The following is a 27,650-nucleotide window of genomic DNA, read 5'->3' as shown; positions in this document are numbered from 1 at the left end:
CAAGGAACGTTTGGATTTTGTGCTGAGGGACACGGTTTAGTGAGAACTATTGGTGATAGGTGGATGGTTGGACTGGATGATCTTGAAGGTCTTTTCCAACCTTGGTGATTCTGTGATTCTGTGATTCAGAAGCCATTCCAGTTCCTGGATCCTCAGCAGTCCCACAAAACTTGTCTTCTGTAGCACCGATGAACATGGCTGTGAAACAGTGCGTTGCACCAACACGTGGCATGGGGACAGAGCTTCTGAGCTGCTTTCAGTGCGGGCAATGGAGATACAGAATCAGTCAGAACTGATGCAGTGAGCAGCAAACTTAGCTACTAAAACAAAATAAAAGGCCTCATCAGCTCCTGGTGCACACACAAGAGCTTATTTCATTAGGAACCAGAAGGCACAGATAATGAGGTATAATTATCACCACTAAGGAAAGCAGAGGGATTTGTCTGAAGCTCTGGCTGCAGTCAGAAGCGCCCTGCATTTTCTCTCCTTCTTCTAAAAGACACAGAGAGCCGATCCGTGACAGAACCCACACAGAGCCCCCGTCACCGCACACGACTCGCACCACATCAGTCCCACGGATGCCGCGGGCTGCCTTCAGCTTCACAGCGAGTAGACTTTATAACTGTCACCGAACGGCTGCGAGGAACTGTTCCGCACGTGGGGCTCGATACGCCCCGTGGGTCCCCCCCCAACCGAGGATCCTCGCCGCCGCTCAGCGCTTCGTCCCACCTCTGAGAGGCACCACCCTCCCACCCCACCCGCAGCGGCGCTGACCCGGAAGTGCTGGCGCTGACCCGGAAGCGCTTCCTCTCCTCGGCGCAGCCAAGATGGCGGTGGACACTGCAACCGAGCTGCTGTTTTTAGACACGTTCAAGCACCAGAGTGCGGAGGTAATGTGGTGGGCTCGTCTTTTCGGTTGCCGTAGCCGCGTTCCTGCTCGCCCCGATACTCTCAGAGCCCGTTGTGAGGCATGGAGGAGCGGGGCTGGTGTAGGCCACCGTGGGCGGCCTGGGCTGGCGGTGAGCGGCTGGGCCGGAGCGAGCGGTGCTTGGCTCAGCTCTGCTGAAGTGGGCACCTCCGCCTCCTCCCGCCGCTTGGGCTGTAGTCTTCCCGCTGCGAACACTGGCGGAGCTAAGGGAGCCGGTGCCGGCCCTTTCTGGAGATAACGGGGAGAGGCGAGCTGAAAGCGTGGGGTTTGGGAGTCGTGATTGCAGGCATCTGCGAGGGAGGGAGTGCGCTGGGTACTTATCAGATGGCTGTTACTTCCTTGTAGCATCCAGTGGGAGCTGTATGTACCGTGAGCAAAACAAGCACTTCAGCCCTGTTTTCATAGTGAGGGCATAAACATTTCACTTGGAGCCGCTCGTGTTACAGCTCAGCCTCTTGTGCCCATCTGGAGGGAGGAAGAGGACCTTGAAGGGGAAAATGTGAAGCACAGAGTAGCTTGTAGAAGAAATTTTGTGCAGGGGCAGATGGGAGAGAAAGAAAACAAAGCATTTTGAGCTGATGCTGCAATTAAAAATAAACCAGAAGTTATTCTGCTACCCTTTGTAGTTGCCACTCTTAGCCAGACACGACTGTATTTCTCTTCTATTTAAGATAGCATTGAGTAGGAAGTTCTCGCCATTTACCTTCTTCTCAGGGCAGTATGCTCTCTTACTGAATGTTTTTTAATTATATATATTGTTTTCTGGCACTTTCATTCTTGCCAATGATGCTTTTTGAACTTGAACTAGTCTGAATTCTCATTAAAGAAAAAATTAACAAAATGTGTTTTTCATATTATAGAAAAGCCACCATTATGCTACAATAATTCTCCAGCTAACTGGATCATCTGCCTTGCTTTGGAGCTTTCTCATCTTGAAAAGTACTGTTTAGCTTTCTAGTGAAATTATTTATTTGGTGCTAGAATGTGTTGGGCAGTTCAGATCTCGTCTGTTTTTCTTTTTTTTTTATTATTTTTTTTTGGAGGCAGACTGAACTGGACTCAGTTGTGATCTTGATGAGATTGCTGTATGGCAGTCCTGCATCATTTAACCAGAAATGTGTCCCTGGGCTGTGCTGCTGGCAGCATAGCTTCCTCCAGAAATTTTGAGTCTTACGTGTGACAAATACATCTCTTTTAAAGCAAAGCACTCTCACAGTCATCAGTCCTTTAATAAAGCTGTGCTTCCTGTCACAGCATGTTTCCTTTTGTTCTGTCCTCCTAATGGTAATGCTTCAGTCCTTAGGGCAAGATCCTGTGTTGGTGCTAAAAGATCATAGAATCTTTAGAGTTGAAAGGGACCTCTGAAGACCATGTAGTCCAGCTCTCCTGCAGTGAGCAGAGACGTGCGCAGCTAGATCAGGTTGTCCACAACCTGATCCAGCCTTGCCTTGAAAGTCTCCAGGGATGGGGCATCAACCACATAGCTGGACAACCTGTTCCAGTGCCTCACCACCCTAATTGTAAAAGGTTTTTTTCCTTATATCTAACCTGAATCTACCTTCTTTGAGCTTGAAATCATTTCCCTCTGTTCTGCTACCAGAGACCCTGCTAGAGTTTGTCCCCTTCTTTCCTGTAGCTCCCCTTTAGATACTGAAGGGCTGCTATCAAGTCACCTTGCAGCCTTCTCTTCTCCAGGCTGAACAGCCCCAGCTCTCTCAGCCTGTTCTCACAGGAGAGGTGTTCCATCCCTTGGATCATTTTTGTGGCCCTCCTCTGGATGTGCTCCAAAAGCTCCATGTCTCTTCTGCATTGAGGACTCCACATCTGCATGCAGTACTCCAGGTGAGGCCTCACCAGCACAGAGCAGAGTGGCAGGATCACCTCCATCACCCTGCTGGCCATGATTCTTTTGATGCAGCCTAGGTTATGGTTGGCTTTCTGGGCTGTGAGGGCACATTGCTGGCACACGTCCATCTTGCCATCCACCAGTACCCCCAAGTCTTTTTCAGGAGGGCTGTGTTCCATCCTTACATCCCCCAGCCTGTACTGATAGCAGCATTTACATTGGTGAGCAACAGGTCCAGTATTGCATCCCCCCTGGTGCGGCCATCAATTACTTGACTCAGGAAGTTATCCTCAGTGCATTCAGAAGCCTCCTGGATTGCTTACAGCTCTCTGTGCTACTTTTCCAACAGATTTCTGGGTGGTTGAAGTCCCCCAGTAGGACAAGCACTTGCAATTGTGACACCTCTTGTAGCTGCAGGTAGAAGGCATCATCGACAGGCTCTGACTGATCTGGTGGCCTCTAGCAGACACCAGTCACAAGGCTCCCTTTGCTCACTCTCTAACTGTCACCCTTTGGGTTTTGACTTCTCATGACTATTCTTTAGGGACAGCTCTTCACATTCTATTCCTTTCCTGGTGTAGATAGCAACACTCTCACCCCTCCTTCCTTGTCTGTCCCTTCTGAACGACTCGTAGCTGTCGATAACCACATTCCAGTTGTGGGATCATCCCACCAGGTTTCAATGATGACAACTATATTGTAGCTTTCAAGCAGCACAGTAGCTTCCAGCTCCTCCTATTTGTTTCCCAAGCTGTGTGCACTGGAGCAGAGGCACTTCAGCTGGTCTCGTCACTCCCTTGAAGAATATCTCCTTAGTTCCTTCTAGGTATTTCCCTTGAATTTCCCACTTTCCTTCTCCTCTTGCCCCAGCAGTCACTGCCTCACCATCATCGTTTTGTATGTGCTGCAGTGTTGCCAGCACCCTCAAGGCAGCGGGTCAGTTGTTTGGCTGTTACTATATGGGAGGTTGGTGACCTTGCAGTTACTTCTGGTTTGCTTAAACATACTTTTTAAGACTGTTAAAGCATAATATTTCTTTGCATTTGCTATTTCTATGTTCTGAATGGGCTTCCAAATATTGCAAAATTGAATAAATAACGTTCAAGAGGAATTAAAAAATGCCAGGAGGTCACTTAAAAATCTGTTTAACAAGCAATTAACATTTTATAGAATTGAATTTTAAAATTAGTATTGTAACCTAAATTTGGTTAATAAAGAGTATTTGTTACGTGCTTCCATTTTATATTTTACACATTTTGCATCTCTTTCTTCTTTGTTTTTGCAGCAAAGTACCAATATAGATGTGGTTCGTTTCCCGTGTGTGGTTTATATAAATGAAGTACGTGTAATTCCTCCAGGTGTGAGAGCTCACACGAGTTTACCTGACAGCAGAGCTTATGGGTGAGTGTCTGATTCAGGAACACCTTCTTGTTAGTTTTTCTTCAACCTCTATATTTCAATAGAACTTCCTGTCTGAAAAGATAAAATGCATTTGCATGTCTGCTGCTCTTGTAATTATTTTGAGGAATCATTTAAACAGTATTATTTAAGGCTTTTTCCTTGTTAGTTGTCCTTACTCTGATAAGGAGATTGATGAGTTTAATTTTTGTCTTTATTGTGTTTCCAGAGAGACATCTCCACACACGTTTCAACTGGACTTGTTTTTCAACAATGTCAGCAAGCCAAGTGCTCCTGTTTTTGATAGGCTGGGGAGGTAAGCATTTTCACAACTACTTCAAGACTTCATTATCCACCTTCCCTTTTTCTTCTTGAGAAGTTCTGAGTGCAGAACATCTGCATCTCCCATATTTTTCTCGTTTGGTCTGCCTTTTGCTAAGGAGTTTGTATTCTCCTTGCCCTTTTGCTCCAGTTCTTGGGAGAGGACAGAGGTTCATACTTAAGAGCAGTGATTTTTAAACTTCCTTATGTGTTAATGAAAAGTATTATGTGAAAATAAATGGTTCTTCATTGCTGTTTTTCAGTGAGTGTTTTTATTCAATGTTTCATCATAGGCTGATCTGTTTAGTACTGCCATGTTTAGTTTCTATGAAATGCTTTGTAGTAATGGAAAAATAATTTTTAATATTTTACCTAACAGCCTCGAGTATGATGAAAACACTTCAATTATTTTCAGACCCAATGCGAAGGTAATGTAATGTGATTTAAACCTCCTTTTCTACACGTTTGTCATCTGAGTATAAAAGTGTGGTGTGATGGATCTGAGTAAAGTGTTTGCTATTTAAGATCTTATTCTAAAACCGGCTTGTAGCTCAGGTACTTGCTATACTTCACAGTCTGTGTTATAGATGCTGTATGAATGGCGTAAGTTTGTAGAAGGCTTGATTGCTTGACATTTCTTACCAAGATTGCCAATGGAAGTATCTGTTATGAGTAAAGATGAATCAGAATGTTATGGCTGCAGGCTGCAAAAAATCATATCCTCTTCGAGTTTGTTTGATTTATCTCATTCAGCTCAGTACACCTGTGGCCCCTGGTAATTAATGTTCTTTTTTTTTCCCTTTGTTAACTGGAGGTATGATACAGGCTGTATGAATTAGGCAACACAATGCAAATAATTGAATGCTTTTAGAGGAGGATTACTTATTTCTTGTAATGATTTATATATCTTAAGTTTTCTCAGTTTTCAAAATGCAGATTGGAGGGATACTCCAATGTTCAGTACTTTGTTTTTGCTTCTATGCAGATACTGATACAGTGATATAAAAAGTAACTTTTATCTAGTTATCTTGTGTTCTTTTAAACAGGTCAACACAGATGGATTGGTTCTGAGGGGGTGGTACAATTGTCTGACTTTGGCAATATATGGCTCAGTTGACAGAGTAATCACTCATGACAGAGAATCACCTCCTCCACCCCCACCTCCTCCTCCTCCTCCCCAGCAGCAGCCTGGTCTGAAAAGAACCCCAAAGCATGGTAAGCCTTGATAGTGTTAAAGTAAAAAATGGCAATTAACCACATTAATTTTAATCCTGCATTATATTAAAAAAAAAATCTGTACTGTTAATAGCCTTGCTTATTAGTGCAATTCTTGTTTACATCAAAAGTGGTTTCAGAAAACAAACTCACATTATGTGCTGAAACAAAATACAGGTTACATAATAGCTGGGAAATTAAGGTGTTTCTTTATCCAAAGTGACACTGAAAAACTAAAATATACTGTTTCTATGATTCCATTAAATGTGAGTTTTCATTTTCACAATAAATATAGTTGATGGAGAGAAAGAAGACCAGTTCAATGGCAGTCCTCCAAGACCACAACCTAGGGGACCAAGGACACCTCCGGGCCCTCCTCCTCCTGATGATGATGAGGATGAACCTATGCCAGTGTCAGGTAGAACGACAGCAGGCTGTGTTTTGTCTGCTGTGAACCATTGCTTAGTGGAGGCAGAATTATGTTTCGTGTCCAGTGTGACGTTTCCTGTCAGCTGTTACTGCTGCTGTACAGATTCCACTTTAGGGAAGGGATCTGAAAGAAAATCTGTATGATACATTAAATTGTATCAATTTAAAAGATAATAGTTTAAGAGTATCAGCTATTGATCAATACACTGCTTGATCATAGTGTGCATATTTTATATACATTTCCTGTTGACTGTTACTTGTTGTCCTTCCACTTCATCTCTCTTCTTGCAGCATCTTCTGCATTGTGGGCTCTGTACAGATGAAAAGTGCCAAGAATTCTTTGCATACTTCTTGTACAGCCTTGCTGAATTAAGTGATTGTTGCTTGTTTTCTGTCAAAATATTCAAAGATTTTCTTTAAGATGTTCTTTTTGCATCTCCACTATGTGTAATGAAAAAATTCTAAAATTATACTGAGCACTGTATTGCACAGAAGTACTCTGATTTCTTAAACTTTGTTTTTTTCTTGGTGATTTTTTAGTGGTTGGAGAAAAAGAAGATGATGTGGACCATAGGGAGGATTACTTTGAGCCCATTTCTCCGGATAGAACATCCATTCACCAAGAAAGCCAGTATTCTGATGAAGGAGAGGTGGAAGAAGATCAACCAGAAGAAGGAGATGATGAAGAAGATGTGGATGTTGAGGAAGAGGAGGAGGAGGACGATGATGATGGACATACAGTAGAGAGTATTCCCGATGAAGATGAGGAGGAGGAGGAGGAAGATGAAGATGAAGAAGATGGTGAAGAGGAAGAAGAGGGTGAAGGTAAGTTAAGAAGTTGATTAAAAAAAATAAGAAAAACAAAGAAAAAACTTTTTGACCTTTTGATTGCAGTACTGTTATAATGAGTTGTAGTGTAGAGAGCTGTATCTCATTTTGCTTCCCTCAATGCTCCATTGTGTGCCTTGCCCATGGTTCTTGGGGAGAACAGTTTTTTTGTTGAGGGATATTTATTTCATGATAGTAAATTTTTAGGGGGTTTGGAGCTTGATGATCCTTGAGGTCCCTTCCAACCCAAGCCATCCTATGATCTTCCCGTCAAGCTCTATAAAAAGAGGAAAGGAGAGGCAGATTTTATAGATAAGAATGAACACTGGATCCTGTTATCTGGTTTTTAAAGAAATAGGGGAACTGTGATGCAAACAATAAATTAATTACTAAACTTTTTTTTTTCATAATAATGTCAGTAATTGTCATCTTGAATTATTTAAATTTGCTACTCATCCCTGTGTAAAATCTTGAGCTAGATGTTTGGTGGTAGATACAGTCATAAGAAGAAAATTTGAGAGTATTCTTGTAGTAATACGTAATCCATTTGAAAGAGCTTTTTGCTTTATATGTTCTTCTAAGTGTGTCCTTTGTTACATAAAATAGTCTGTCAGCTGGGGCTTTCACTTATACTTGGTGTGTGATTGTTTTCTAACTAGTTTGCATTGAATACGTAATTATTTTGCTTTGAGCAGCTTCACAGCAGTAATGAACTGGGTTATCCATAAGTTCTCTGATTGAATTATTTTCTTCTTAGGAGATGATGGATATGAGCAGATTTCAAGCGATGAAGATGGAATTGCTGATCTGGAACGCGAAACATTTAAATATCCGAGCTTTGATATTGAATATACACCAGAGGATCTGGCATCTGTGCCTCCTGTGACATATGAACCTTTTGAAAGGGAGCTTGGACCTCTTTTATACTTCAACTGCCCCTACAAGACTGTATTTGAGAATGAAGTTGCTAAAATTAAGGACCTAGACCCAGAAAAAGAAAATTCAGGAGCAGTGGAGGCCTCAGTTAAATTAACTGAGCTGCTGGAATTATATCAAGAGGAAAGGGGTGCGAAGTGGGTGACTGCATTAGAAGAGATTCCAAGTTTAATAGTAAAAGGATTGAGCTATCTGCAGGTTAAAGACACAAAACAAGACTATATTACTCAGCTAGTAGACTGGACCCTGCAGGCTTTAAGCCTTCAGGTAGCTCTCAAGCAGCCTATTGCTTTGAATGTCCGACAGCTCAAAGCTGGGACGAAACTGGTGTCATCATTAGGAGAATGTGGGACTCAAGGAATAACAGCACTCTTGCAGGCAGGAGTTATTAATGTGTTGTTTGAACTGTTGTTTGCAGACCATGTATCCTCCTCCCTTAAACTTAATGCTTTTAAAGCTTTGGATAGTGTTATTAGTACAACTGAGGGAATGGAAATGTTTCTAAGAGGTGGTGCAGATGCACATGAAAAAAGTGGTTATCAGAAACTGCTCGAACTCATACTGTTAGATCAGACTGTGAGAGTAGTTACTGCTGGTTCTGCAATTCTCCAGAAGTGTCACTTCTATGAGATTCTATCAGATATTAAAAAGGTGGTTGATCAGTTGGCCGAGAACACTCCTCCTCTTCCTAATCACACGGAGACAGAACAGGACCAGGACTTGGCAGGACTTGACAGAGCCAACCAAGAATATGAGAATGATGTGGAGGCTCCTATGGATATGGATCATCTTTTGGAATCTTCTAACATAAGTGAAGGAGAGGTGGAAAAACTCGTTAGTCTTCTTGAAGAAATCTTCCACTTGATGGAGACAGCTCCTCATACAATGATTCAGCCACCTGTGAAATCTTTCCCAACCATGGCACGCATTACAGGCCCTCCAGAAAGGGATGATCCTTATCCCGTTCTTTTTAGGTATGGTACTTGCAAATTCACTTTTTAGAAAGTGTTTCCTCCAGCTTGGTACAGGTATTTTTAGGGATGACATTGTTGACTGACACTTTTCTTGATGTTTTGCTTTGTTTCTGTCACAAGTTTCTGGATTGTTCTGAGCGAATTTGATGGTTAATGTACCTGTTACCTTATTGGCTTCCAGTCAAGCCTACCACACACATAACAGCAAGCTGACCTCTTGCTATGACAGATACTGTGCTAACATGTCAGTTGCATTCATAAATCCTGGATGGTTATGCTGGGTGCTGTGCAACTGCGTATTTGAAAGTTGTTATAGATCTAAAGTGTTTTCCCTTTTTCAACCTGGAAGATGTCTACGCATATGGATGAAGAGTCTGGAATTACCTCTCCCACTATGCTGAGCTGGCAGGATACAAGCCAACATGCTGTTCTGTCAGCCTGGCTCAGTGTTCCAGAGCATGGGCAGAAAAGTTCAGGCCTGTCTCTATTCAGCTATTTATAGGATCTCATGTGTTATTTCTGTGTTAGCAAGTTATTATCTAGAAAGTATTTCTGTAAACAATAACAGCTTTCTGTGATAATAGCAGTGTAGATCACAGCTAAATATTAATATCTGTAAGCGGACAGTCTTCAAGTAACAATATGACAAGGAGGAATGGCTTTAAACTAAAAGAGGAGGGATCTAATTTAGATGTTAGGTGGAGATTCTTGGAGGATGCTGAGGGCCTGGCACAGCTGCCCAGGGGAGCTGTGGGTGCCCCATCTCTGGAGGTGTTCAAGGCCAGGCTGGATGGGGCCCTGGGCAGCCTGAACTGGTGAGTGATGTCCCTGCCCACGGCAGGGGGCTTGGAACTAGAGGGTCTTTAAGGCTCCTTCCAACTTAAACCATTCTGTGATTTTTTCCCTGTAAATATTAGAACAGTTATGTTTTGTATGTTTAAAATTTTGTACTGCTTTATTATTAGTTATTATTTCTCACAGTCCACAGAGCAGGTAAGTACTGAAGCTAGGAGGCACGTAACTTTACATTCTGCTGTTGTACAGTGTTGACAGATGATTGTAATGTTACTGATTCTTTTCCTGTACGTTTTTTTTTCAGATATCTTCATAGTCACCATTTCTTGGAATGCATTACTTTACTACTGTCTATTCCAGTGACAGGTGCACATCCAGGTGTGCTACAAGCTATCCGAGATCTGTTGCGTTTCCTGGCACAGTCACAGAAGGGTCTCCTTTTCTTCATTTCTGAGTACGAGGCAACGAATTTGCTGATTAGAGCACTTTGTCAGTTTTCTGATCCGGATCAAGAGGAAGGTCTCCAATCAGATGGTGCAAATGAGGACACGTTTGCCCTGTGGCTCCTCCATTCGACACAGACATTACAATGCATTTCAGAATTATTCTGCCACTTTCAGCGGTGCACAGCCAGTGAGGAAACCGACCACTCCGATCTGCTGGGAACGCTTCACAACCTTTACTTGATCACCTTTAACCCTGTGGGAAGATCTGCTGTGGCTCATGTTTTCAGTCTGGAGAAAAACCTCCAAAGTCTTATTACTTTAATGGAGTACTATTCCAAAGAAGCTTTAGGGTAATTATGCATATATTTGCATTCTTTAGATTTCTACATTTCGGAAGTATCTACCTTCTAAAAATAATTCAGTATAATTAAATAATTTGTGTTCCTTTTAGACCATGAACTTGCTGAAAATACCTTAAGTAGAACAATGTTATTGAAAATAACAGAGAGGTGGAGCACCTCCCCTAAGAAGACAGGCTGAGGGAGCTGGGGTTGTTTAGCCTGGAGAAGAGAAGGCTGCAGGCTGACCTCATTGCAACCTTCCAGTACCAAAAGGAAGCCTACAAACAGAAAGGAAATCAACTCTTTGAAAGGGTAGATAACAGCAGAACAAGGAGAAGTGGTATTAAGTTGAGGGAGGGAAGATTTAGGTTGGATATCAGGGGGAAGTTCTTTACAGAGAGAGTGGTGAGGTGCTGGAACAGGCTGCCCACAGAGGTTGTGGATGCCCCGTCCCTGGAGGTGTTCAAGGCCAGGTTGAATGGGGCCCTGGGCAGCCTGGTCTAGTATTAAATGGGGAGGTTGGCAGCCCTGCCTGTGGCAGGGGAGTTGGAACTTGATGATCCTGGAGGTCCCTTCCAACCCTGGCCATTCTGTGTCTCTGTGAAGATCAGGCCTCACAGTTGTGATCAAGTACTTAAAGCCCAAAATTTATGTAGGTCATCCATAAAGATGTTATGATATAGATCAGACGTTTGGCTGTATGAAAAAATCAGTAAGCAGACAGTTCTCATTCAAGAGGAAGATTTGTCTGGGGATGCACGCTTCTCAGGGGTGGGAATCTCTTAGTTCATTAAGTTCTTATGTGTATTAAAAGTAGTCATATTCTCTGCACAGGCAGTTGTTATTTTAGATAGCAGCACTTCCAGGCAAAAATTTATAAGCAGAGACAAAGTTACAGAAAAAGATTTGCTGTTTAGTTGACTCTTGTCAGTGCTCTCAGCTCTCATTTTTTATGGGTGCTAAAATATGTGTTAAGCAAATATAAATGGAAACTTAAAAAACGCAGGAGAAATTTCTTTTTTAATGATAATTATATGGGGAAAGCCTTGCTGAAAGTGAAAGTTCTGTACATGGACTTTTAGGTGTCAAAGTATGAAAATCAAGCAAATTTGCATAAGCTGGGATCTAAAGAAGATTCTTATCGTTGTTTCAGAGACTCAAAGTCTAAGAAGTCAGTTGCTTATAATTATGCCTGCATCCTTGTTCTGCTGGTGGTTCAGTCTTCCAGTGATGTCCAAATGCTGGAACAGCACTCGGCGCCTTTGCTGAAGCTTTGTAAGGCAGACGAAAATAACACCAAATTGCAAGGTACAGTATGTGTCATTATCAACTGAATTGTCTGAATGTATGGAAGAAACCTTTTATGTGTGGGTAATTGGTACTTCACAATCATCTGGTTTGGATAATGTATATAATGAAATTCCTTTTCCAGCTGCAACTGATTAGTTGACTCACAGATATTATGTGTAATTTTTTTCCTGCTAATGACAGTTTAATAGGAAATTCTGTATAGTTAAATTATTTTTCAAGTAATATTAACTACCACGAATTTTGGATAATTGCAGGAAGTATGAAATTATTTTTGTGTTGAAAATAACTTAGGAGAGCAGATTTCAGAATTGGACTAACTAGTTAGTGAGCAGACACTTAACTTCTGTTGTTTTCTTTGGTGATGTAGGCTTACAGGATCTGTATATGCAAATAAAGGAAATATTCCTGGGACTGTTTCCTGGCACCAGGGCCAACTGGCGTGGAATAGTCAGGTTTCTGTTACTAAATCTCTTGGCCTCCAATTTGTGTTCCCTCAGTGTTGTTGACTCAGATGGGGCTGATTGGATGAAGGCTGCTGGGGACCATTCTGGCAGCTGAACAATAATGCTGTGATGGCCAGAGTTGTGCTCTGCACTGCTGTGTCTAGATCTCCCAGCAGTTTCTCCCAAAAACTTAAAGGCACTGACACAAAACAGAATTCTTCAGAACTTCAGTTTGATTTTCCCCTCTGCCACGCTTTTATTTCTTTTTGCCTCTGTAGATTGTCAGACTGATTTGTAAGGAGTGGATCTGGTTTATATCCACCTTGTTAATTTATAACCATTTGGCCTTCGAACCTTCACGTTCTTCTGCCTATTTTCAGGAGCAATGAGTTTAAAAACCTGAAATCTCTCTACCAAAGATTTGGGACATTCAGGTTGTTCTGGTCAAAGAGAAACTTACTGTGTAAAGACTTTCAGAGAGAATAGGTGCAGAGATTGGTTCTGTTTGGGCATTTATGGGGACATTTGTTTTCAGTTTTTAATAACTTGTTATGTACATCGAGAGCAAGGACCCATTTTCCTTGAAGGCTTTTCCTTTATCTGACAGTGAGATCCTTTGTGTCTTTTATAAAATATATTTATTTATGAATAACACAAAACAAACTGAGAAACACTGGAGTATTCAGGTTCAGGACGAGCAAAATACTTAAGGTGTATTGATTGTTTTGAAGTCTTGCTTTTGTTGGTGCTTTTCTGCTTGCTCCAGAGTATGCTTTATGGATATGGACTTAGTACCTATTATGTGGATTGAATACATTTTTATTGAATAAAACTCTATGTTCATAAATGCACTGACAAGTTACTTGATTAACAATGTGTTGTTTTTTTTTTTTTTTCCCCAGAGCTCAGCAAGTGGCTTGAACCTTTGAAAAACCTTAGATTTGAAATAAATTGTATTCCAAATCTTATTGAGTATATCAAACAGGTTAGTAAAATACAGATAGATACTCACTTTTAGTTATACTGCATAGGCTTATGCCTTTTTGTAGTTTGATACTTTATCTTGGGTATATACCAACATGATATTTAAAAATAGATGTTTCTATTAAAGTTTATGATCTAGGCCAATTTTTGCTTTCAGTTATACTTAGTGAAACAAAACTGCAGGTAGCTGAGTTTATATGATCATATAAACAATCAGAATGTAATTTGTAAAAATTAACATAGCCTTATTTGATATGTATCTTTCTCTATCCTTATTTTTGATTTTGAGTTTTTAATCCAACACTGAAGTGTGTATCCTGGTCATGTGCATTGGGAACCTGGGGCCAAGAAGTGTGATCAGCATAGAAAGTAGAGCTGTCAATTCTTGGGAAGTAATTTTGCAGGCAGAGACAAGTTGCTCTTTCACCTGCATTGAGCAGGCAGCAGTTTTTCATTTTGCAGCTTTGGTTACTAAGAAAGGCAAAATACAGGATTATTCACCAGGAAAGTTGAAAGGGATTTTCAACTGTTTTCTCCTCGAGTTAGCTCCCAGAGAATAATTCTCCCCTTAAGTTCACTGAAATAGCTTTTTAGCATTAGCAATTAATTTTCCTTTCTTGTTTAAAACATCAAACAGAAGAATACCTGTATTGGAAAGATAGAATATAAAACATAATCATTTATATGTTTTGAAACAGCAGAAACTTAATCTGCTCTTCTGATTTTTGTTAAATGAAAACCTCCCTTCTGGAAAACAGTCTTGAAGACCTTCATTCCCTTCAGTAGAGGCTGGTAGTCAGTGAATGATAAATGATAAATATACCTGTGTGTGTATATGTAGGTATATAATATATGTATATACCTTAAGCGCTAACAGCCTTTTGTCCGAGGCTGGTTTTCCAAGGTTTGGACTGGTGGACTTGTTGATGCCCTGGTTTGCTTTAGAGCTCTTCATTTAAATGTAGATTATCAGCATTAGTGCATAGTATGCCAGTTAAAAAAAAAAAAAAAAGTTGAAAATGAATGGAATTAAAATGTGTTCTTTGTAAGTTATGTTAAATTTGCTTTTCTGTGTAATTAAGCAAATGCGTATAACAGTCTGATGACTGTTTATTTATTGCAGTGTCAGAATATAAAGCAAGTAAAACATTTGATATAAAGTTATTTCTTGTAATACAAGTGTTTTTTTAATTTTGTTTAAAGAACATTGACAGTTTGATGACCCCAGATGGAGTTGGTCTTCCTACGGCACTTCGTGTTCTTTGTCATGTTGCGTGTCCCCCACCTATGGTAGAAGGTATGGTAGATCCATTTGTCCTATTTAACACAGAAATCTTGGTTTCCTGAGACTTTTACTTAAACGTGTCTGAAATGTAACTGTGATTTCCTGGGAGGAATAAGACATTCAGAAATGTTTTTTTGTTTTCCGTACAGGTCAACAGAAAGACCTTAAATGGAATCTTGCAGTAATTCAGCTGTTTTCTTCTGAGGGCATGGACACTTTCATTCGTGTTCTCCAGAAGCTGAACAGCATCCTTATTCAGCCTTGGCGACTCCATGTCAACATGGGCACCACACTTCACAGAGTTACTACTATTTCTATGGCCCGCTGTACACTTACATTACTTAAAACCATGTTAACAGAATTGCTGAGGGGTGGATCTTTCGAATTCAAGGACATGCGTGTCCCGTCAGCACTTGTTTCTTTACACATGCTCCTGTGTTCTATTCCTCTCTCAGGCCGCTTAGATAGCGACGAACAGAAAATCCAGAATGACATTGTTGATATCCTACTGACTTTTACACAGGGCGTTAATGAAAAGCTTACCATTTCAGAAGAAACTTTGGCAAACAATACTTGGTCTTTAATGCTAAAAGAGGTTCTCTCCTCCATTTTGAGAATTCCTGAGGGTTTTTTCTCTGGACTTATACTGCTTTCAGAATTGTTGCCTCTTCCGCTGCCCATGCAGACAACTCAGGTATAATTTAGATTTATTTAGTTTTTAAAGAATTTCAATTGTCTGTAGCCTTTTTAGACCATTTTCCTAGCTGTGGAATAACAAATTGATGAAAGGGTGGATTCAAGTTTTTATAAAGCATTTATGTTCATGTAAATTCTTTAGAGGTATGTTTCTCGTGGTGGGGGGGGAAGAATTGGAGCATCTTTTTCAGTTAATATTAACCATTTTTCTTCAGTAGATTACCTGGACTACCACTGTATTAATGAAATAACGGCTGGCAATGCCAGCTCTCAGTGTACTAAGGCACGTGTCTTGAATTTGTCATCTTTAAGTAAGCATAAAAGATGCGTGGCAGTCCATGCTCCCAACAGAATACCTAGCTTGTGGCTCTGTACTCTGTCATTCAGTGATATTAATGAAAAAGGCATTGCGTTTTTTTGTTGAGGACAATATCAGTACTTAGTATTTGTTTGTGCTTTGTAGTAGATCTGAGTTTTTATGATGAAAGTGGGAAGGAAAAACCTCATGTTCTTCTTTTCCTGCAGGTAATTGAGCCACATGATATTTCAGTGGCACTCAACACCAGGAAGCTGTGGAGCATGCATCTTCATGTTCAGGCCAAACTGATACAAGAGATAGTTCGATCCTTCTCTGGTTCATCTTGCCAGCCTATTCAGCACATGTTGAGACGTATTTGCGTTCAGCTGTGTGACTTGGCTTCACCTACTGCACTTCTTATCATGAGGACTGTATTGGATCTGATTGTAGAAGACCTACAAAGGTATCCTCATTTTTCTATTGCAAAGATTTCTTTAATGGACTGTTAATCTCTCCCAGGTTCTGTGCAGCTGATTCAGCAAGAGAAAAATACTTTCAATATTTACCTATTATGAACGGAATAAATTTTCAGTCCAATAGTATATACTGTGTCCTGATAATGCATAGTGTTGGTAAGAAGCATATCACACCTCTACTGCTTCACTCTGTGTATGTATGGAAAGTATTTTAGAAAGGCTTTTTCAGGCTGTCCCTTCAAAGACTTTTCTATTCACTGAAATTTTTCTAAAGGACTTATCAGAACTAAATAAGTTTACTGGGATTTGCATATCAAGAGGGAAATATGCAAATATTTGTCAGGTGCAGGAGATTGAATGAGTACTGTTTATTTTAGGTACATAGTTACGTTCTGATGCAACTGAAAGTTGTTTAGTGAAAATTAAAGAAAATAAAGTATAAGTACATACAGCAGGTGTTTTGTTTAATATGTAGAATTATGACTCCTGCAACAGTTGGTATTCTAGCTTTTTAGGTCAGTTCAGAACAGCTTTTCCTATATATTCAAAGTGCATTGATATCCTTTCAGCAACACGGAAGATAAAGAGAAACAATACACTGGCCAGACTACTCGATTACTTGCTTTATTGGATGCCCTGGCTTCGCATAAAGCCTGTAAATTGGCCATTTTGCATCTTATCAATGGAACTACTAAAGGTGATGAAAAGTATGGAGAAGTTTTCCAGGAGCTTTTGGCTTTAATGCGATCAGTTGGAGACAATGTCACTCATCAACAAAGCGCGGAATACGTAACTTCCATTCTGCAGTCCCTCTGTGATCAGGTAGTTTTTATGTTTAATGCATAATGTGTTGTGAGGGCTTTTGGGGAAAAATTAAATGATGTTATTTCTTAGGGGCACGTGGGGTTTTTTTTGTTTGTTTTTCCGTAAGAGGAAGAACCCATCAATGTTGTTAAAATGCAAAAAGTAAAAAATTCTGTATGGTTGGTCACTGTGACAGACTTGCTGCCAGTCTTTCTATTCTTGGATATAAATCACTGAATCACTACAGCCGCTGTTTTGGTGGTCGTTAGAGACCAATGATGCCAAGACTGACTGTTCTCTCAGCTGAGGGGGATATCGTTTCTCCTTACAGGAAGATTTTGGAACTTGGGCCACTGGCAAAACTTGTGCTGTCACTGTTCACTTTTTACCCAGCTGAATAGTGTGTCTCTTAGCAGTCTAATTAAAATCTCTTCAACATAACATTCCAAGTCTGAAGATATGTATGATAGGCTGCTACCACTGTTATAAACCAAACACTCCCACAACAACAATAAATAAAAAAACCAACAAACCACCCCTCCTACAGAATAAAATGAGAAATCTGAAAACTGATTCTTGGAATAGGCCAGGTAGTTTCTTGGGAGTTGTATACATAGATTTGCATATCTTACTAGTTGCATGTGTTTGGTTTAATCCAGTTATGCAAATGACTTTTGGGCACGGTTGGTAGAGATCAGTCAGCCACTTGCATTTAAGCAGGAGTCTTTGCCTATGCAAATTCATTGTGAAAATCAGTCTTGGGTTATGTTACATAAAACATGAAGGAGCAGTAGATGTTAGATTTCCTAAGTGGCGCTTGCAGCATCTAAATTTTGATGAATGTCTTGAGATTAAGGGACAGTTTGACTCCCTAAGCACAAAGCATAATTCCAAGGATAAGATATTACTCCCTTTACTGTCTGGCATTGAGTTGTGGCTTTGCTGTCACTTCTCACCCTTTGTATCTTTTATGTTTTAAAAAATCAGTGATAGTTTGCAGTCCTTAACAGAAGCAAATTAGAAAGGGTACATTAGATTAGTATGTTACTAGTCATTAATAACTGCCAAATATGGGAATCTGCTGATAAAGGAGTAGTGAAAGAGCCTAGTGTTCCTAATGTGATGTGTGGTTTATACTAACTGCTTGTATTTCAAATGCATTTTTACAATGTGAATAACTACTCTTTGTAGGATATTGCACTCATTTTACCAAGTTCGTCAGAAGGTTCTGTGTCAGAATTAGAGCAGCTTTCCAATTCCTTGCCAAACAAGGATCTGATGCCATCAATTTGTGACTGTCTAATGGAAACATTAACCAATTCTGAGAGCAGTTACAGTTGTCTGCTGACATGTATCCGAACAATGATGTTCCTCACAGAGCACGACTACGGCTTCTATCACTTGAAGAGGTACGAAATCTTAGGATATCTCTGACAACTTAAAATGTTATTAAAATCTGCAATATGAAATCAGAGGAAGATTTGGAAGGCTTATGAATTCCTATTTCTCTGGGAGTCCTAGATGTACTGTGAAACTGTAATATCACCGTCATATGAAACTGTAATATCACTGGAACAGGTTGCCCAAGGAGGTTGTGGATGCCCCATCCCTGGAGGCATTCAAGGCCAGGCTGGATGTGGCTCTGGGCAGCCTGGTCTGGTGGTTGGCAACCCTGCACATAGCAGGGGGGTTGAAACTATAGATGATCTTTGTGGTCCTTTTCAACCCAGGCCATTCTATGATTTGCCTTCACAAGGCTGGAGGATTTGAATGAGGGGTAGTTCTCATGTCTTGACCACCCAGCAATTAGGGCCTTCTGAAATGGAATTTTTTTTTTAAAGCTACTTGTATTAAGTCCATTCTGCTTTGAACAGTGTGTATATGTGCAGTGGGCAGTACCAAGTTGTTTTGTCACTTCTTTCCCTGTCCTGGATTTGGACTGAGTTCTGTCCACTGAAGTGAGGTGCACAGACAGGAATGGCGCGAGGTATTGCAGCACTGCTGATAAAAGGCTGCTCAAAGTACTGTTCTAAGCAGTGTTACAGAAGTGTGCTGCTCAGACTTAGCAAGCTACACAACTTGTCAATGAAAAATAGGTTAAAGGCATTGCTGTTTCTGTGATTCTCTTTTCCTCCACAAGATGTAAATGCCATTCTCTGATGGTTTTCGAGGTATTGCTGTGGTGTGTATAGCTGTGTCTGAGCAGTCTGTGGACTGCACTGGTGAGAACAACAGTTGAGTGCAGAGAAAATGATGAAGCTCCAGCTTTGTAACCAAAACTCAATAATGATGAAACTTACCAAATTCACTTTGTAATATATGTTATTGTGATATGTTATAGTGCAGTGGTCACAATGCATGCACTAATGCAGTGTTTTGTTTCTTTTTTTCTAAAAAAAAAAACCAACAAACAACTCCAAACTGAAAAACCAGCTCTCTAAGAAAACACAGCAGTGCTCTGTATACTGTACTGAAACGCGTCATAACTAGTTTCAGCAAAGACACTGGTGAACTGGCCTCTTCTTTCCTGGATTTTATGCGACAGCTTCTCAACTCTGATACTCTGGTGAGTGGCCATGTACTGAACAGACAAATTCAGTGGCTGCTCTCTGAACTCTGCAGTGTGAGATGCATTCAGGAGCTATTATTTCAGAAAGCAGATGACTATGTAGATTGCTCTGCAAGGCTTTTCCATCAGTAGCATCAGGGCCACTTTTATTTTTTAATGAAATTTGTGAAAGTTGAGCAGAACACAACAAATAAGAGCTTTCAGTAGGAAAAAAATGGCATCTTGAGTCTTCAGGTTAAGTGACATTGGCAGCACAAAAAAAAGTCTTATGGTAGAATGGTTTCCTCTTAAAGAAGGCTTATGGAACATCAGTTTTACCTGAGTAGAAATCTAATCTGTCAGTTAGTTCATTGACTTTCCTCTGTGAGTAGTGTGCTATTGCATCCAGGTTTTAGATTCATTATGGCATGTTAGAGAGTTGCTGCATTAACATTTACTATATAGAAAGTATTATATAAATATAGTGCAGTATGTAAAGACTGTTAATGTATAGTATAGAAAGAAGTCTAAAATATAATTTCTCTGATACAGATCTTAGTTTATATGGGAAAAGATTGGATTAATCTTGTTGCAGGATTGAAATATACTTACTAAAATTATTTTGCATTATATCTGTTATATATTGCCTTTAAATCTGGAGAAATTACTTGTTTTGCTAGATTTCTCTAATGTATATTTAAGTTCTAAGAAGTTTGCAGTCTTAGAAGTATAATGAACATTTAAGTATACTTCTTTCCCACTCTTCATGTTTTCTAGGGATGTTGTGGAGATGATGGGAGCCTTATGGAAGTAGATGGATCTCATCCAGGCAGAACACTGGGTCTCACCACTGCAGAGTTAAAACATCTACTGCAGAGCAAAGATGAAACCCCGGAAAACCTACTGCTTGATCTGGAAAAACATGTGATGGTAAAAGAATTTGAATATTGTTGTATTGAATTATGTTGTAATTTTGTCTCTGACTGCTTTTAAAGACTGTCCCTATTTGATGAGAAGTATGTCATATGTTTTGCTCTTGTTTTAAGAAGTTTCAGGTAGGGCTGAGACCCAAGTAATGGATACATCTTCAGTGAATTTGTGTAGGATAATAAGCTGAGGGAGTGGCTGAAATGATGAACTATTGAACCTCAATTGAATGACCTCAATAAACTTTTTAGGATTTGTTTAGCAGAAAGCTTGTGCGGGTCATGAAGCAAAATGAAGTGAGAGCAGGGCAATCCAGTGCCTCAGTGCATGCTGGGCTGGGTGGTTGTGCTGAGTGGGAGATTGAAATAGACTGATGGTGCATTGCTTATAACAACCAAGACTGCATTCTGAGCAATTCTGGAAGGAGCATGGGCAGCAAATGAGGAGACCTTAGTGTCTCATTCCATGGAATGCTGGTGAGCTGTTAGCTGAAATGCTGTGTTCACCTCTGGCCACCTTTACTTCTTGGCAATTCTAGGGAAATTTGAGAGCGTTTAAGCAAGGTAGTCAGGAACCTAGAGCATGTGTGCTATGGAAAAGGGATGAGGGATATGGGCTTATTTAGTCCTGTGAAGGAAGCTATCTTATAGCTGCTTACAGCAATTCAAGGATAGTTACAAAGGTGATGAAACCAAATTCTTCTTCATGGCTTCAGATGGATAAACCAAAGAGCGATGGCCCCAGACTGTGGCTTCAGAAGTTCAGGTTGGTGCTAAGGGAGGAGTAGGAGAGGGAGAATAGAAAAATCACTACCAGAGTGGCTGTGGAATCTCTGAACATTTTTTTAAGACTTGATTAGATTAAGTTAGGGCTGAGCTGATACGGCTGTGGTGGCAGTCTTGATTCGAGCAGGGGAATTGGACTAGAGGACTTGCAGAATTCCATCCATCCAGTGTTTCTGTGATTCTAATTAGAGACCAAATTCTAATATTCCAGTCTAATTCTGCATCATTGCTGACTGTCATGCAGTAGACAGCTAATTTAGAAGAGTCCGTAGAACAGCTGCTCTACAATTTGCTCCACATCCTGTTTGTCACTTACGCCTTTCCAGTGTGCTCTCTCCTGCTGTCCCTCATCCCTGCCTCCAAGTCAGTGGTAAAAGGCTAAAAGCCACAGCTGTGCTGAAGGAAGAGTAACAGATGCTTAGGATGTTGGAATGCTCTAGCAAAAGACTTGTTAATTTTAACCTGAGGAGAATACATGTGCTGCAGAGCCCTGTAACAGAGCTTGTTGCATTGGCTAGTAGTGAGGAATGTACTTGTGGTGACTGTTTTATGGCATACTAAGGAGCAATCTGCTGTCGTTTGCATACTGAAGTGTCTCAGCTTTGCTGTTTCTGGACAGATGGACTGTGCAGTGTAGTCTTTTTTTAATAATTAACACAAAATATTTATTTCTTTGAGGAGAGTAACAAATTCTGCCTTCTCATATGTTGACTTAGGATCATTCTAAGGAAGATGATGGCCTTGAATCCTTACTGGACAACATTGTTGGAGTCAGGCAAATGTTGGAATCAGCGGGCGATGCTTGTCCACTAAGTGACCAGGATGTAGAGCCTATCCTTTCTGCACCAGATTCTCTTCAGAATTTATTTAACAACAGGTAAAATGGTTAAATGTGTGGGCTTATGGCCTGTGATTTACTTACAAACAGGATCTAAACAGAACTGCTTTTGCTACTCCCTACTAGTACCAGTACATTTAGTTTCATGCAGGTGTCAAGGATAAAGCAACAGTATTCACCCCAGGTTGTGAGGTGCTCATATGCTTGCAGTTGGTTGCAGTTCATAAACGAACGCATTTGGCATTATTTTGTTGTAGGACTACGTATGTGTTGGCAGATGTGATGGATGACCAGCTGAAGTCCATGTGGTTCTCACCCTTTCAGGCTGAAGAAATAGACACTGATCTGGATATGGTAAAAAGCATCGTTAACGTTACTGAAGTGGGTTTAAAAGTAAAGGGTTAACCTGGGATACAGATTCACATGGGCAAGCGGGCAACTGATCCAGATAGAGTAAGGCAAACATTTGTTAAAGGGTTATTATCAAATACCTTCAAATTGACACAAACAGGTACAAAATTGGCACCTTCCACAGTGCTCTTAGTGTACAACTCATCTCCTTTCGAGGAATAGTTGTGTGTCAGTTTTAACCTGCTTTTTTTTGTATTGCTGCTGGGGCTTTTCAGTAATTTGTGTTAAATTAGTAGACTAAGAACATGATTCATTTTGTTCTGTCCATACTTATCTTCTGTCACTGCAGTAATATTAAAAGAAGCTCATCTCTGTTTTATGCCCATCTTTGCTCTGACAAAAGTGGGGGAAAAAAAGGCAGTAATAAATGAAACTGTGCACAAAATTTTTTCAAGTTACCTGAAACTTGATTTTTGTGATCTGAACTTTAAATGTCACTTTGAAAAATATGCAGTTACAAAAAATAGCAATTTTTAAATGAAGCACTTGTTAGTGTCTTAACTTCTTATGCGAGAAATAGTCTGTTTCTGTTGACTCAGTTGCCTGCATTCTTTTTTAGTTTCACTCTTCCATGTTTACATGCAAAGATAGAAGTGTTTAAATTTCTTAAGCAAAGACCAAACTGATTTGCATATAAAAGCAGCACCGATAAATTTATGGGACTGTTGTGTAAGCAGAACAGTGCTTGAAATCTAAGCCCTTTGTAGAGATTCAGAGGCATGAGGGCATTTTTGCTGCTTTTTTTTTTTAATTGTTTTTTTTTTAAATTGTTTTCTTACTGCTGCTTTTATTTGAGCCACACTACTGCATTAAAAAGGGGAGGATAGAGCCTTTCACGCTAGCAGAAAGAGCTGGGCTGTGTTATGATCTCTGCTGATTCTCATCCATGTGGTGCATGTTTTTTTTTTTTTAGAGGGGCTCATAATGATTGCTGTTATAAAACTTTATTACTGCAGGTAAAAGTTGACTTAATTGAACTGTCAGAGAAGGGCTGCAGTGACTTTGACTTGCAAGCGGAATTGGAGAGGTCATTTTTGTCAGAACCATCATCTCCTGGTCGGACAAAAACTACAAAAGGTTTCAAACTTGGCAAGCACAAGCATGAGACTTTCATAACTTCAAGGTAAGATGAGTTTAATGAGTAAAAAGCTGGTGTGGTTAGCACTGTTTTGTATATTCTCAAAACGCCAAATACTTTAAAAATGGCATTGTTCTAATTTTCACATTAATAAAAGAAACCATGGTTTGTCATGACAGTGGAAAATCCGAATACATAGAGCCTGCAAAGAGAGCTCACGTTGTGCCACCACCAAGAGGAAGAGGCAGGGGAGGATTTGGACAAGGAATTCGACCTCACGATATCTTCCGTCAGAGGAAACAGAACACAAGCAGACCACCCTCCATGCACGTGGATGATTTTGTTGCTGCAGAGAGCAAAGAAGTGGTTGCTCCAGATGGGATACCACCGGCCAAAAGGCCACCAAAAGTATCGCAGAAGATTTCTTCACGTGGTGGGTTCTCAGGGAATCGTGGAGGACGGGGAGCTTTTCACAGTCAGAACAGGTTCTTTACTCCACCTGCTTCAAAAGGTATGCCTTCTTTTTTATTAGATGTGGAGTAAATGAGTGCTAAAAATGCTTCAGTCATACTAGCCAGATTTTCCACAAATGAATCACTCCTGGCATGAGATGTTTCTGACATAGTGTATCCAGGAAGGAAAGAAGTTGTTTGGTGCTAGGAAAGGTTATCTCATGTGCTGTGAAACTGAACCAAAACTGCAAGTTCCCCTGTTGCCTCTCTGCCCCTCGCTCTTACAAAAGGAGTTAGCTGTTTCCTTTTCCATGTCACAGTCTTGTGTACAGCAACTCTGGGAGTGATTCAGAGATACAGTCAGAGAAATACAAAGGTCTCTCTATCATTCTGATATAGTGGTTCCTGAAATCAAGCATCACAGTATGCCTCTGGATTTCAGTGGGGCTTGAATAAAAGGATGGAAGATTTTGACAAGAGCAAGATGCAATTTCATTGAAGTTGGAGGTTCTAGCTACTGTGTTAAACTTTTTTCCTATGCAGACAAGGCTGCATTCCTTTCCTTTCCATCCTGTAGGTAAGACAAGTTACCACAGCGGAAATGGAAAATACTTCCATTTAGAAAAGTCGCAAGTACTGGGATTTGCTTGGCAGCAAATACTTAAAGCATTAGGAGTGTCTCTTTGTACAGCAGCTAATGCAAATCTTATAAAACTTGGTATTGCATCTGAAAAGTAGATACTGTGCTATGCATTAAACCAGAGGAAAATAATCTGTGGGCTTTGAGTAAAAATACTGAGCGTATGTTAATGCAGTTTTATCTATTTGAATTATGTAAATACTGTGTTTACCCACTTAGTACTTTGAAGATTCAAGTGAAAGAAACTTGAGATTTGCTCTACAGTGTATGGGTTATTCTCTCCCCATTTAGGAAACTACAGTCGTCGTGAAGGTGCTCGAGGCTCAAGCTGGAGCGCACAGAGTACGCCGCGAGGAACCTACAATGACAGTAGAGGTGGTCAAAGCAATTTTAACAGGGGTCCACTGCCACCACTGAGACCATTAAGTTCAGCAGGTACATGGTATTCATATGGGCATCGAACTATAGAAAATTCCTTGAATTTCATTTTTGCTTTACAAATGAAACCATGCAAGGATGCCGCAAACACCTTGAAATTCAGCAAATTTTTTAAGCATATATGAACAGTTGTCACTGAGACTGTCAAATACATACTTTCGTACGAACTGTCCTGTAATCCCTAAAACTTGCTGAATTGAGCACTCGATCGCAGAACCTTAACTTTGCATTCAGATTTTTGCAATTCAGTTGTCTTCATAACCACACGGTAACTTTAGAACCAATCAAAACAAAAATGCTGGCCTAAAAGAAAGGTGAAAATTAAAAGGAGAAAACAAACCCGGTTTGTGTCTCGTCTTGTTTTTGTTTCCTGTGCTTTCACAGCACCTGCTGCACCTAGGCTTTTTTTTTTTTTTTTTTTTTTTTTTCCAACTGAGTATACTTTTCTTTGCTTTAAGGCTACCGACCGAGTCCTCGCGATCGTGCTTCCAGAGGCCGTGGAGGAATTGGACCATCTTGGACAAGTGCTAATAGTAGTAGCAGTGGTGGCTCAAGAGGGAAGTTTGTTAGTGGAGGCAGTGGAAGAGGCCGTCATGTACGTTCCTTCACACGATAAAATGAGACCTAATGGAACAGCCCAACCACAGGGACTTCTGTGAAGATGACAAAGCTAACAGAGGCACTGAAGGACCAATTCAGAGTTGCTGGGTATCTGGAGGACACCAAGAGAATATTTTTGTCTGAAGAGAAGTTTTTGTTTGATACAAGACTTGAAATTTCAATAAAATTCAAGACTTTTTTTGTGTACAATTGTATATTTTTTTTGGTTCCTTTTGAAAGAATGTTTTAATTTTTTCGTGGACAGTAGACTATTCGGTAAAGAACCTCGTTGAGTTAAACCTTGAAAGACTTCTAAAATATTAATTGTGCCAAAAACAAGGTACAGATGTTTTGTGTGTGACTTATAACTGCAAGAAAATTCTATATAAATGTATGTAAGACAACTTTAGTTTTTTCTCTCAGGTTTAGAGCCACTAGCCCTTTTTTCAGCCGGTCTCGGTTCTTAACGATTGAGGTACATTCAAGGGAAATTGTAGCAGGTAATAGAAGATTGAAATTACAGTTATGTTTGCATTCTTTAATGGATTAATTAATTTATATAGTTTTTTTTTGTACATTTTTGGTAACGTGATAAGATGCTTGAGCAAGATCTTGCACCTGTTAAAATTCATAGAAAATCTGTCACTGACTTTGGTGAGAGTAAGACAACATCCTAGAATTCCCTTTATAATTCCAGTTCATGCATTAGGGAGCATAAATGTTATTTTGCTGGAAAACGGATCATGCTTTGTGGTTAAACAGCAAGATACCCATACTGCCAGAGAGCCTGGAGGTAATTGGTGCCTGCCCATCTGCTGACATATGTAGCTGAGAAAGGGGCATAGATTCATGTGAAGACTGAACAACCACATAGTGAAGCTGTAATACTAAAACTTCCCTTTGCAGAGATAGCTTGGATTTTTATTTCTGTAATTCATAGACAGATATATTACAAAGAACAAAACTTTTGCAAGCAGGAATCATGGAGAAATGTTACCAGTAGATTCCTCTAAATTTATTTTCATGTTATACTCACAGACTGATGGAACATGTTTACAAATTTGCATTCCTTCTCAGTTGCGTGGGGTGAGGAGTTCAAAGGCCACGTACTTTTTTTAATATGAGTTTCACTGTCCTTTAACTGAGCTTGACCTTCCCTTATGCTTTGGTCTCTTGGCGTTACAAAAGTGCTAAGAAGGGGTCTTCATCTAGTTATATAAGGTGCAGTTATAACGCTTTAAGTAATAGTAACTTACTTTGGACAGCTAATCTGCTTAGTGTCATCAGCTTGAACAACCTATGTCAAGTGTTTCTGTAGTATGATCACACCAGATTGAATTTGGATGGCTTTTACCTGAATTCAGGATGGTTTTACACAGAAGGCCCCAGTTGAGCAGACTGACTGTGGAAGACTTTGGGTCATAACGTCCCATGGTTTGGGAGCTGATGAGCTGGCACAAAGTCAGTTGAGATAAAGAAAGTGGTGAGCTTCTATTGACTGACTGGGTGCACTTAACGGGAATAATATTCACCAAAATGTGTTTTTGTTGTTGTTGTATAAACAAACATGAACAAAAAAATGATTGGAGGTCACACAGTTTGAGTGGTGAAAATAACAGCAAGACGCAATTTTACTAACGATGTGATTGTAATGACTAAAATGGGTGCAGCTCTCAGGCATTACAGGTATTAATGCTATTTTTTTAAGGAGCACTGCATAAATATTTTTTCAAGTCAACTCCTTCAGACCATGTGTTTAAGGTTTTTAATTTTTTAAAAAAACTTTACTGTGTTTGAAACTAGCAGGGATATGAATCATTTGTTTTCTATCAGGGAATTTGAAATGAAAAGTGTCAGGCATGGAATAAATATGTAAATTTACAGTACCGGTTCTTGAAAGTTTAAAATATATGGCATGTCACACTAATCATTTTCAAACTAGGAAGAAACAAAGGGTTGGTTAAGTTCTTTAAGATTTATGCAATCTGTAAATTTAGTTAAACATGAAAAAGAAGTGTCTCTTTTGGTTTTTGTTAATGAACTCTGTAGCCCTTCGATGCAAAGTGGTTCCTTTCTTGGATAAATTCAACTTGAAATGATGCTCTTTATTTGGTTTGACTCTTAAACTGGAATCCTTCCATGAGTAAATAACATTCTAAGCATTAAATTTTGCTTTTTA

General features: G+C 40.0%; 1 protein-coding gene across 1 annotated transcript; it reads left to right on the top strand.

The window, feature by feature from the left end:
• Positions 1-776: 776 nt before the first annotated feature.
• VIRMA (vir like m6A methyltransferase associated) lies at positions 777-27,650 on the top strand. The gene is made up of 24 exons (XM_031591001.2): positions 777-890; positions 4,060-4,175; positions 4,402-4,488; positions 4,873-4,921; positions 5,540-5,708; positions 6,004-6,126; positions 6,678-6,962; positions 7,723-8,875; positions 9,975-10,466; positions 11,611-11,765; positions 13,114-13,196; positions 14,399-14,492; positions 14,630-15,174; positions 15,702-15,937; positions 16,520-16,772; positions 17,946-18,163; positions 19,188-19,320; positions 20,080-20,232; positions 21,731-21,891; positions 22,110-22,206; positions 23,220-23,386; positions 23,521-23,852; positions 24,725-24,868; positions 25,330-27,650. Exons 1-24 carry the CDS (start codon positions 828-830, stop codon positions 25,485-25,487), a joined length of 5,466 nt encoding a protein of 1,821 aa, XP_031446861.2. The 5' UTR covers positions 777-827; the 3' UTR covers positions 25,488-27,650.

This window comes from Phasianus colchicus, chromosome 3, assembly GCF_987193195.1.
Source record: "Phasianus colchicus chromosome 3, bPhaCol1.hap1.1, whole genome shotgun sequence".
In the NCBI taxonomy this organism is placed as follows: domain Eukaryota; kingdom Metazoa; phylum Chordata; class Aves; order Galliformes; family Phasianidae; genus Phasianus; species Phasianus colchicus.
This window is presented reverse-complemented; position numbering and strand designations above follow the sequence as displayed.